A 12500-nucleotide genomic window follows, 5' to 3' on the forward strand; every position below is an offset into this window, starting at 1 on the left:
AGAATATCAGTGGCGTAATTATCAGCTCTCCAGCCTTTGACATTAAGAACACGTCATTGTTGCTGTTTCTTTGTCTCCTACTCCTGCTTTCATGTCGTCCCCGGAGGAGGAAAGTGCCCGTGCGTTTTGTCATCATTTCCTTGAATTTCAAGCAGTGTCAATTAAAGTCTCGTGTGTTTTTACCTTCTAGTTAAAAGACCTGTTTTTTTTTTTTTTTTTACTTTTGAATGGTTTGTCTCTCTCTCTCTCTCTCTCTCTCTCTCTCTCTCTCTCTCTCTCTCTCTCTCTCTCTCTCTCTCTCTCTCTCTCTCTCTCTCTCTCTCTCTCTCTCTCTCTCTCTCTCTCTCTCTCTCTCTCTCTCTCTCTCTCTCTCTCTCTCTCTCTCTCTCTCTCTCTCTCATCAAATGTCTATATATAAGAGAGAGCGCGAGAGAGAGAGAAAAAAAAAATAAATAGAGTTAAAGAACTATCCGTGTGTGTGTGTGTGTGTGTGTGTGTGTGTGTGTGTGTGTGTGTGTGTGTGTGTGTGTGTCCCTACATAGCGTGACCCCGTTAGCTAGCCCATCCCACTCTCACGTCACCCTCTCGTTGGCTTCCCCAGCAGACGGCGCCGTGGACTCTCTGCCTCGCTTCCTGTCACCCATCGAGAACGTGACAGTGTCGGTGGGGCGTGACGCGCGGCTCTCCTGTGTGGTGGAGAACCTCGACAACTACAAGGTAAGACACTGAAGGAGGTGCTGAAGGAGGAGGAAGAGGAGGAGGAGGAGGAGGAGGAGGAGGAGGAGGAGGAGGAGGAGGAGGAGGAGGAAGGAGGAGGAGGAGGAGGAGGAGGAGGAGGAGGAGGAGGAGGAGGAGCAAGAAGAAGAGGAGGACTAGAAAGAGGAAGAAGAAGAAGAAGAGGAGGAGGAGGAGGAGGAGGAGGAGGAGGAGAGGACGAGGTGAAGGAAAAGGGTGAAAAAGAGAAGGAGAAATAAGAATGAATACAAAAAAAATAAACAACAGACTTGAGAGGGAAGAGTGGAAGGAGAATTAGAAGAAGTAGAAGGAGGAGGAGGAGACAGAGGAAGAAGAGTATGAGAAGGAAAAAGGAGCAGGAAGAGGAAGATGAGATGAAGGAAGAATTGGAGTAACAGGACTAATCATAGACACGCAACAAAAAGCAGTAAAAATTTCAGAGTTAACGAGATATTTTACGGTGAACAACGCTATTGAATTTAAAATCGAACCTTCTGGATAGTGAAGAACAAGACAGTTAATTTCCACAATACTGGGGCAAATTTTTACCTTGAGATTTATGTACAATCAGACCATTTTACTGACATTTTGAAGCGTCTATGGGGGTCAGAAGATTAATGGTCAGTGTCTTTGCTATTTTAATCACCACATATGTTTCTGAAGCTGTATAAAATCACCAAATAGTAAGCAGAATAGATATGGAAAAGCGTCATGGTACTGAAGGGCGTTAATAGGGCGAAAAATTGTCAGAGCAGAAAAAAAAGGAAAAAATGAAAAATTGTAAAAAAAAATAGTAAATAAGTAAAAGGAGACATAGTGGAAACGTAAAAACACTCTTTCTTATCTTAATCATCCTTCTCCTCTTCGCACTACTACTACTACTACTACTACTACTACTACTACTATGACTACTATTATTACTACTACTAACACTATTACTAAAATAACCACAAAAACAAGGAAAGGTAGAAGCATAGAAAGGACTGTTGAAATAAACGATTGAAAGAGAGCAAAGGACAGATGAGTTTATACATACTGAAGTGGAAACGAATAGAAAAAGATGAAAAAGAACAATGAACAATAAAATGAAATTAAGTGAAAGTCAACGACAGGGAAAAAAAAAAAACGAAAAAAAAATTCTCTTAAACAAAAATAGAAGTTAATAATTACAAGAAGAGAAAAAAATAATAACAAATAAAAATAGATAAATAGAATAGAAAAATAAGAGGCAATGAAGTGAAATGAGGAGGAAATTAAGGAAAAAATATTAAGTGCAGTATTGTTTTTTTTTTTTTTTTTTTTTTGAATAAGAATGAGAGGCAAAAGAATCGTATAATTAAGGCTATTAATATAATGCATTCCTCATATTGATACGATCACCTCTGCTTTTATTGTTGTTGTTGTTCTGTTATTGTTATTATAATTGCTTTTACTGTTGTTATTATTACTATTGTTATTATTATTGTTATTCTTATTATTATTATTATTATTATTATTATTATTATTATTATTATTATTATTATTATTATTATTGTTGTTGTTGTTATTTTGTTGTTACGTCTGTTGCTTTACGTAAACACGGCCACTACTACCACCACGGCTACTCACTACTACTACTACTACTACTACTACTACTACTACTACTACTACTACTACTACTACTACTACTACTACTACTACTACTACTACCACTACTACTACTACTACTATTACCACCACTACCACCACCACCACAACCACTACCACCACTGGTACTACCCATACCCCTATCACACCACCACAACACCACCACCACCACCATCATAACATTTCAGCCTCAGGGATGGAGACTCGGACCAAAGCCTCACCCACAACAGCAGGAAATCTTTGCCTTTGACGTGGCATTAGTACATTTCCACAGCCGCGCCGACCCAAGCTTGTTAGGCGGCTTAGTGGTAGACTGTGTATTGGCATTACCTGAGGAACCATTATTGTTATCTTCTCTCTGCTGAACTTTTACATGACGTGAAATGAGACAATTGAAAAGTTACACGTGTTGCTTGATCCCTTTTTTCTAACTGTTCAGACTTCACAGTAATAGTTGAATTGTTTATTGACACGGGAGAGCGAGGAAGAGGTAGAGAAAAAAAAAACACGTATTCAGAAGTGTTTTGCTATCTCGCTACGGTAATTTTCAAAAGCCATAGGTTCTCATTAGAGTTTCCCCGGGTGATAATGTCGAAATATTATGAATCTACCGCTAGATCCACAGAAACACACTTAAAAACCTCTCACTTCAGCTAAAGGCTTTTGAGAGTAGTGAAGGTGCGTGTAGAAGTGTTCCACCATCCAGAGAGAGAGAGAGAGAGAGAGAGAGAGAGAGAGAGAGAGAGAGAGAGAAAGTAGTATGTAGTAGGAAATAACAAGAGATGGAAACTAAATAAGAGGTTTGTGGAGTGTGTTTTTCAGAGAGAGAGAGAGAGAGAGAGAGAAGCTCACTGAGGAAGCCTCTCAACAAAACTGTGTGATTAAGTCCCTCCAGGACGACCGAGACTTGATCATACAACACAGAGACGTGTTTGCTGCGGCTCTCAGAGTAGCAGACAGGCTGATAGCGTCAAAACAGCGCCAGACGCAAGTAGCCACACGCTCTCAGGCAGTCAGCGCCCACGCAGAGTCAATTGACGAACACTGGGAGGTGGTTTGTCAGGACTCTGAGAGGTGGAGGACGTGGTGGAGCTCGGATAAACCGCAACAGCTCCGCCACTCAGCTGTTTTCTCAACTTCCACCTTCCCTTCGCCTGCCCGGGAAACAACGACCGCTCCGCCTACCTCCACTGCTTCCATCGCCACACAGAGCGACTGTGACACCTCCCCAGCGTCTACTGTCACTCCTTCTGCCACACAGAGTGACTGCTCGGTACTCACTACCACGTCTACCGCCACACAGAGCAGCAGGGACTCTTCCTCCATAAACACAGCGAACGGAGTAGATCGCGGTGCCTCTGTTCGCCCACGAACCTCTCCTCAGACCACTTCAGGAGATTGGAGAAAAAGAAAACTAAGAGGAAGTGCAGCAGGACGCGAGGAAGGTGTCCAGCGAAGGACTGAGGACTCACCAGGCCACCAAGCAGACACAAAAGCGAGCCAAGGCAAAAGTGTGTGAGTACTGCTCACGGAAAGGACACACTTCTGCTACTTGCCACGCCAGAACTGACGATTTACGTCAGGAGCGTCTCATACAGCGGCTCCTTACGGTGGAAAGACACACAGCCACACCCTTCCCACCTGCAGCGCCTCAGCCCGCCCACCACCTCACTTCATTTCAGTCCTTACCACAACCTCGCCCACTCCTTCCTCAGCCTGGTATCTGGAATCAGAGCCAGGGGCGGCAGTGGACCACTCCTCTTCACCAGTACCAGCAGTCGGCCGCGGACCCTAACCACCACCTCGGACTAGCAGGCCTCGCTCACTACCATCCCTCACCATGGTACAGCCAGCTTGCCCCGCCGCCAACTAAAGGTCGTCTCTAGCAACGTCCGTGGTCTCCGGACTAACCTTGCAGACTTATACCACAACTGTGTGCAACGACACAATGCAGACGTTGTTGTGGTGACAGAGACATGGCTGAACAGTGAGGTGGAGCCCACGTATGGCAGGATGCAGGGCTTCACCCACTGGGTGAGGAGGGACCGACAGGAGCGAACAGGAGGTGGAGTGGCTGTCTGCTTCAAGGAAGGAATGCAGGCCCAGCTACTCGACATAGACACGCCTCCACTGATGGAGATGATGTACTTCCGAGTAACGCTGGCAGACCGCTCAGCCCTCTTACTGTGTGCCCTGTATCGCCCCCCGCGACAAGGGCCTGACTCACTCCTGTACCTGACTGAGACTTTAGACAACCTGATGATGGCACACAGCTGCAGCCACGTGCTGATTGTGGGGGATCTCAATCACCACCTGGAAAGAGACGCCTACGAGAATCTCCTGGAGGTGCAGGGTCTGACAGATCATGTCACCTTCCCCACACATGAACGAGGAGGGACATTAGACCCTGTCATCTCAGACTACCAGGAGGACAAGCTTCAGTGTCATCAGCTGGGGCTCGTGGGCAGCTCTGATCATCACGCTGTACTGACACAGCTGGAAGTGGGCGTGGCTCGGGACGAGGCCACCACCCGCACCATCTGGCATTGAAACAAAGCAGACTGGGCCTCCCTGCGCCGCAACCTGACCCACACCCCTCTGCTACAGGGAGGGGCAGAGAGTGAAGCACTTACACTCACCTCTCACCTCGCCCTCCAGAGACGCCACGTCCCACACAGGGAATACACCACCAGACCGACGGATCAGCCATGGTTTGGCTACCGTTGCCGTGTTGCTGCTGAGGCAAAGTATGCTGCCTGGGTCTGCTACAAGAGGAACCCGACTCGGAGCAACAAGGACTTGCATAGGGCTGCATGCAGGAGGATGGTGGTAACCAGCAAGTGGGCCTTAAAAAAGTGGGAGGAAAGCCTGCGCCGGAAACTGTGTGGCACTGGCGTAGGAAACAAAACTTGGTGGTCCCTTGTTAAGGACAAACAGGAACTGGCCACCAAGAATCCATCCCTCCCTCAGCAAGCAGGACGGTACTGTCGCCACCAGCAGTAAGGAGAGGGCACAGTTGCTGGCTTCCTTGTTTGCTGGAAAAATGAAGGTGGGGAATCCACAGCAGCCACCGCCTCAGCTGGTCCAGCAATGTGAGAAGACTGTCACCATGGTGGAGGTGACGCATCAGCAGGTGAAGCGATTATTGCGGGGCTGGACACACAGAAAGCTACCGGCCCTGATGACATCAGCCCGCACCTGCTGAAGCGATGCTCCCAGGAACTGGCTGCCCCTCTCACCCAAGTCTTCACAACTTGTGTACGGGAAAACGTCTGGCCTTCAGTGTGGAAGGAGGCTCGTGTGGTTCCGTACACAAAAAAAGCTCCAGGACGGACCCAAAAAACTACAGACCCATATCCCTGTTGTCAGTGGTGGGTAAAGTGTTTGAGAGGGTCGTGGCAGAGGTGGTGTGTAGCCATCTCAAGGACAATGCCCTCCTCTCAGACCAACAGTTTGGGTTCAGACCTGGAAGGTCAACCTCCGACCTAATGATGCTTCTCACCAGGCAGTGGCAGGACGCCCTCGACGACGGCAAGGACACTATAGTGGTTGCTTTGGACATAGCTGGAGCTTTTGATAAAGTATGGCACAACGGATTACTGGAAAAGCTTCGTGCTAAAGGCATCCAGGGTGGCTTGCTACGACTCCTGGGAAATTACCTGCAGGACAGAAGCCTCAAGGTGGTTGTCAACGGGCAAACATCTGAGTCCCTGCCTGTGGAGGCATCAGTGCCACAGGGTTCAATTCTTGGCCCACTCCTGTGGAATATCTACGTGGATGATCTTCTCCAGCTACTGCCAGGAGTCAAGGCCTATGCTGATGACTGCACCCTCTCCTATACCTATCCACGCCAGGACAGTGGGCGGGCTGCTGAGGCCATCAATCAGCAGCTACGAGTGATAGAGGAGTGGGGTGCTCGCTGGCAAGTGACATTCGCGCCGGAGAAGACACAGGCAATGGTTGTCTCTCGGTCCCCAGCCGCCATGGCAGCAATGGCAGGAAAGTTGTCTTTTGGCGCTGCTGCTCTCCCACTCCAAGATGACGTCAAGATACTTGGAGTGGAGGTGGATCGAGGGCTGAGGTTTGACAGCCATGTCAAATCCATTGCCAAGAAAGCCTCTCACAGGATCTCCGCTCTCAGAAGGATCGCCAGTTTCCTCGACAGGAAGGGAGACTGCTGCTGTACAAGGCACAGGTGCGGCCCCACCTTGAGTACGCAGCTCTCTCCTGGATGTCCTGTGCCGCCACACACAGAAGGAGACTGGACAGCATCCAACGCCGCGCCATACGGCTAGTAGATGCTGCAATACCACCTCACCCAGAGCCTGAGCGTCCCTTGATTCACTGGAACACCGCAGAGATGTGGCGGCAATCGTAGTGTTCCATAAGGCACAGGTGCAAAGAGTGCCACATCTGGCAGGGCTGCGTCATCCTCTGAGAGTCACCGCACGGAGCACGAGAACGGTGCTCAATGGTGGTGACGCCGTAGAGGTGCCGCGATCCCACGGGTGTCAGCATCAACGCACCTTCGCAGGACGCGTCTCCAGGATGTGGAACTTGTTCACGGCCGCGGTGCCTCACGTCCAGGAGATGAACACACACAGTGTCAAACTGATGGCACATAAGTGGAGACAGACACTGCCAACTCCTCTGACACTCTTTGTGACGTGACACTCAGTGTAGTGCAGTGCGTGAATAGTGCTAGTGAAGTGAAAAGAACAGTGCTCCATTTACATGCTGACCATCTTGTATATTATCTATTTTTAAGTCTTGTAAATATTGTAGAGAAATAGATTGTAGTACCCTTAGAATAGGTAGCACACGACAGTGCGCCTTTGGGTACATGTTCTTCTGTATAAATTATGTTTAAATAAAAAAAAAAAAAAAAAAGAGAGAGAGAGAGAGAGAGAGAGAGAGAGAGACAATAATCGTGTGACCTCCATAGACCCTTCCTAATGTAAATAAAAATCATCTAGTCATACACAAAACACATGGTGAAAATGCGTCTCACTACTGAAGGGGGTTAATGATACGCCACCCTGAACCCTTCCTTTACTACGTGCTGTGCTCGGCTGGAGTGATGCAACGTATGGGAATGTTGTTAATTATCACTTACCCTTTACCTGTCTTGCCTGCATCGGGGAGCCTCGGGGCATTCTGCTAATTTGCTCTTGAAGGCCACGCCACCCGCCACCTGCCGGGGACTTTGGTAGTTGATTATGGAGTGAGCATTAGTGTTTCTGGGGAAATACCTACACCTCTGGAAATTCTCTCTATGTATTGGTAAACGTTCCGATATTGCATGTATGAAGAGATAGTTTTCTTTTCTTTTTGCATTTTTCTGATATTCCTGTCATTATTTTTTTTCTATTCGTCTTTTTTATTTATCATCGTTGCTATAAGTTTTAATCACAGGAAATACACCTCTGAAAATGTTCTCTATGTATTGGTAAACCTTCTGATATTGCATTTATGTGTAGTTTTCTTTTCTTTCTGCATTTCTGTGATATTCCTATCATTAATTTCATTGTTATTCGTCTTTTTTATTATCGTTGCTATCACTTTTGATCACGTCCCCTTTACTTACTCGTGTTACTCTGGTGATAAGCGCAAAATGTCACTAAATGAGCTAGCTAAAAATAACAGTTTATGAAGCAAGATACTCGTACAGGCAAAGAGACGAAGACGTGTTGTGTAGAAATAAGACAGATGAGCGTAAAGGTGGCAAGCAAAACCCAGGCTGGCTACAACGTGTTCGAGATCCAGCTTGTGTTTCCTTACCACCTTTACAGACGAAGGCGTGGCAAGCAAACTCAGGCTGTCTACAAATTGTTCGAGATCCAGCCTGTGTTTCCTTACCACCTTTACAGACAAAGGCGTATTGGTGTTCTTAAAGGCGAAACAGGAGTGGATGCGTGGCTGGCAGGGGGATGAATACACGAGGCAATAGTGTGACATGTAGATTATAACTGACTAATGGAATAAGTTCTTGGTTAGCCTCGTGTTACTTTTACGGTAGCCTTAGCGTGTCAGTTGACGTTACATTGATTATATTACATTAGTGGTGTGTGGAAGGTGTGGTGTGAGGTGCTGACACGAACACCTGCCCTGCCCTGCCGTCATGGGGGTTTCTTGTAGACAATCTCATCTCTCTCTCCTATTAGTAGTTCTCCTTCAAGACTTCTTCCTGTTGCTCTCTCTCCTTTGTCTCTTAGATCGGTATTGCTGTTATTATTGCTACTGCTGTTGTTATTAGTGGTAGTGGTGGCAGTAGTAATAGCAGTATTAGTAGTAGTAATTGTTGTTGTTGTTGTTTTTATCTGTTCTTTTATTTCATTATTATCGTCATTATCATCACCATTATTACCATTATCATCAGAAACAGTGTATCGTTACTAAAGGTATGAAGTGTTGCTCGAGGGAAGACTGCAAGTTGAAGCACACACACACACACACACACACACACACACACACACACACACACACACACACACACACACACACACACACACACACACACACACGTCCGGTAGCTCAGTGGTTAGAGCGCTGGCTTCACAAGCCAGAGGACCGGGGTTCGATTCCCCGGCCGGGTGGAGATATTTGGGTGTGTCTCCTTTCACGTGTAGGTGCTGTTCACCTAGCAGTGAGTAGGTACGGGATGTAAATCGAGGAGTTGTGACCTTGTTGTCCCGGTGTGTGGTGTGTGCCTGGTCTCAGGCCTCTCCGAAGATCGGAAACAATGAGCTCTGAGCTCGTTCCATAGGGTTGTGGTAGTTGTCGTAAAACAGGGGTAGCATGGAGACACCTGAGTCCATTATGAAAGTGTATTTACGGTAGCACAATACACAACAAGTGTAAGCCGAGCGAAACGAGAGGCAGGAGGCGTAGCGTGTCGCCTGAGGCGGCGGCGAGCGAGGCCTGCCGGGAAAGACGTGACGTCAGTTGAGTCAGCCAACTGACTCTATGATATTACAGAAAATGATGTATGGGTAAAATATAAGGACATACTAACATAGGGTAACGTCTGGCTGTCTCGTCAGAGACTGCAGCAGATCAAACAGTGAAACACACACACACACACACACACACACACACACACACACACACACACACACACACACACACACACACACACACACACACACACAGAGAGAGAGAGAGAGAGACAGAGAGAGAGAGAGAGAGAGAGAGAGAGAGAGAGAGAGAGAGAGAGAGAGCAAAAATAGCAAATAGTACCTAGCACTTGTAACACACCAAGGTAAAAAGATCCGTCTTCCATCTATCTTCGTGTCTCTCTCCTCCTTCTTTCTTTATATTTCCTTTGACTTTTTTTCGTTTCCTTTTGTTTTTCCTTTCTTCCATTCAGTTTCTTTACTTCTCTATTTTCCTCTTCTTCATTTCTCGGTCCCTTATAAGACAGTCCATTTCTTCCACTAATAACAAAATGACTCCTGATGAAAAGAACCCGGTGAATTAAGGAGACACGGGGGAAAAAATGTAAGTAAGGAAGTTCCAATGTAGTTTTCGCTCCAATCCACCCAATAGAGCCGAGATGATTGGCGTGTCACTAACGTCCTGGCTGGAATCTGAGGGGAGGATGTGACAGGTTCTTGGGAGTTATTACTTGTTTGGAGTGTATCTTTTTTTTCTTTTTTTACTTATTTTTTAGTCTTGTTATTTAATGCCTCTCTCTTCTCTGTAGGGCTTTATTTATTTTTTATTTTTATTTTTGGTGTTGATCGAAGAATTTATAATGTTTGAAGTGGATCATGTCTTATTATTTTCTTTTTTAATCGTGTCCTGGTTACTTCTTGTTATTCAGTCGACTCATCTCTTTTTTGTGGGGTTTTATCTACTTATTTATTTATTTATTTGTTTATTAGTGTTGAGCAAATAATTTATGATATTTGGAGTGTATCATGTCCTTTTTTTCATTCGTGTCCTGGTTACGTTTTATTATTGAGTGGCCTCCTCTCTTTTTTCTAGGGTTTTATTTGATCTATTTTTATTTTTCTAGTGTTGGTCGAAAAGCTTATGATGAATGATTGCCTCGTGTTGTTGTTTTTTATTTATTTATTTTTTTTTTTTTTTTGTTATGTCCTGTCTACGTCTTGTTATTAACTGGACTCCTCTCCTCTCTGTAGGTTTTTATTGATTTATTGTTAGTGTTGAGCAAATAATATAATTCATGATGTTTGGAGAGTATCATGTTTTTTTTATTATTATTTTCTTTTTAGCCGTGTCCTGGTTACGTCTTGTTATTCACTGGACTCCTCTCTTTTTTGTACGTCTTTATTTATTTATTTTTAGTGTTGAACAAATAATTCGTGATGTTTGGAGAGTATCATGCTTTTTTCTTTTTTTTTATTCGTGTCCTGGTTACGTTTTATTATTCAGTGGCCTCTTCTCTTCTCTATGAGGTTTTATTTATTTATTTATTTATTTATTTATTTATTAGTGTTGAGCAAATAATTCATGATGTTTGAAGTGTATCATGGCTTTTGTTTTTTATCTATTTATTTTTAGCCGTGTCCTGGCTAAGCTTTGTTATTCAGTGAACTCCTCTCGTCTCTATACGTTTTTATTCATCTTTTTTTTTTCTTCAGTGTTGATCGAATAAAGTTGATGGATTTAAATGTATTATGCCTGTTTTTCACTTACATTATTTACATTTTCTTGTTTTTTTTTTCTATATATCCTTGAATTGTGCAATATTTTTTTTACATGTTTAACCTCTTCAGTACTGAGAAGCATTTTTACCTTGAATTTTTGGGTGTCATTAGACGATTTTATTTGCATTGGTAAGGGTTTATGGAGCTCAGAATATTAAAGGGCAAAGACTTCACTATATCAGTCCCCACGTAAGTGTCTGAAACTATAAAATCACCAAATAGTTAGGGAAATAAATACGAAAACCTATCCTGATACTGAAGGGGGTTAATTGTGTCGGATGCAACACGCCACACGCCACCTTGTATGATAGAGAACCCGAGGGAGATAATACAGCCACGTCCATCACCGCAGCGTGTGTTAGTGGCAGACAGACTCTTCTCCCTAACGCCTCTCATTCCATTGCATATGAATTCTCTCCAGTAATTCTACATTTTTTTCAAACAAATATTAGCCACATTAAAATACAGGTGATCAATTCTTAACCCCTTCAGTACCATGACGCGTTTTCAGACTCATTTTGTTTACTATTTGGTGATTTTATATAGCTTCAGAAACTTATGAGGGGGATTGAGATAGTTAGGATTCTGGCCATTAATCTCCTGACCTTCATAGACCCTTCCTAATGTTAATAAAATGGTCTAATCGTACACAGATCTCAAGGTAAAAATGAGGCCCAGTACTGAAGGGATTAAATGAATAAATACACACAAAAGAAAAAAAAATATTAAGCTCAAAAAACACGGATGACCACTCCTTAAATTAGATACACACAAAAAATGATGGAAAAAAGACTGCACGAACAATAAATCTTCTACGCGTACAACACTCCTAATTGAGTAAATGATGCTATTATGAAATTCAGCCATTTAATTCAAACTCTACCACTGAATAAAAAGGTTGTTGAAATTTATTTACTTTTATTTATTGATTGATTGATTTTATTTTGCGTCTGTATGGTGCAACAATTTTCATCGAAGTAAGGTTGTAGTCATTAGGTTATCTTCCTCATCATCGTCATCGTCATCATCATCATCATCATTATTATCATCATCATTATCATTATTTTCATTATCATTATCATCATCACCATTATCATTGTCTAGTTTTTTTTTTATTTCTTAATACTTTTTCCTCTTCTTTCACCTCCTCCTCCTCTTCCTCCTCTTCTCCATCTTTCTTTTCCTCTTCCTGCTCCTTCTCCCTCTTCTCCTCCTCCTCTTCCTCTTCCTCTTCGACCTCCACCTCCTGTACCTGCTCCTCCTGCTCCTCCTCCTCCTCCTCCTCCTCCTCCTCTTCCTCTTCCTCTTCCTCTTCCTCTTCCTCTTCCTCCTCCTCCTCCTCCTCCTCCTCCTCCTCCTCCTCCTCCTCCTCCTCCTCCTCCTCCTCCTCCTCCTCCTCCTCCTCCTCCTCCTCCTCCTCCTCCTCCTCCTCCTGCTATTCATATTGTCGGACTGTAGCACGGT

The 12500-nt window shown here is 44.5% G+C and overlaps 1 protein-coding gene across 4 annotated transcripts in view; it reads left to right on the forward strand.

Moving 5' to 3' along the window:
* The window catches only part of LOC123516556 (limbic system-associated membrane protein-like), a 117095-nt gene that overhangs the window by 9230 nt on the left and 95365 nt on the right, over nt 1–12500 (forward strand). For 3 of the 4 annotated variants that reach the window (XM_045276038.1, XM_045276041.1, XM_045276039.1), the window contains exon 2: nt 602–717. In XM_045276038.1, the coding sequence (XP_045131973.1) occupies nt 602–717 (116 nt within the window). The remainder of the gene's footprint in view (nt 1–601; nt 718–12500) is intronic. The other variant, XM_045276040.1, reaches the window with a different exon arrangement.

The sequence above is a fragment of the Portunus trituberculatus genome, chromosome 41 (assembly GCF_017591435.1).
Source record: "Portunus trituberculatus isolate SZX2019 chromosome 41, ASM1759143v1, whole genome shotgun sequence".
In the NCBI taxonomy this organism is placed as follows: Eukaryota; Metazoa; Arthropoda; class Malacostraca; order Decapoda; family Portunidae; genus Portunus; species Portunus trituberculatus.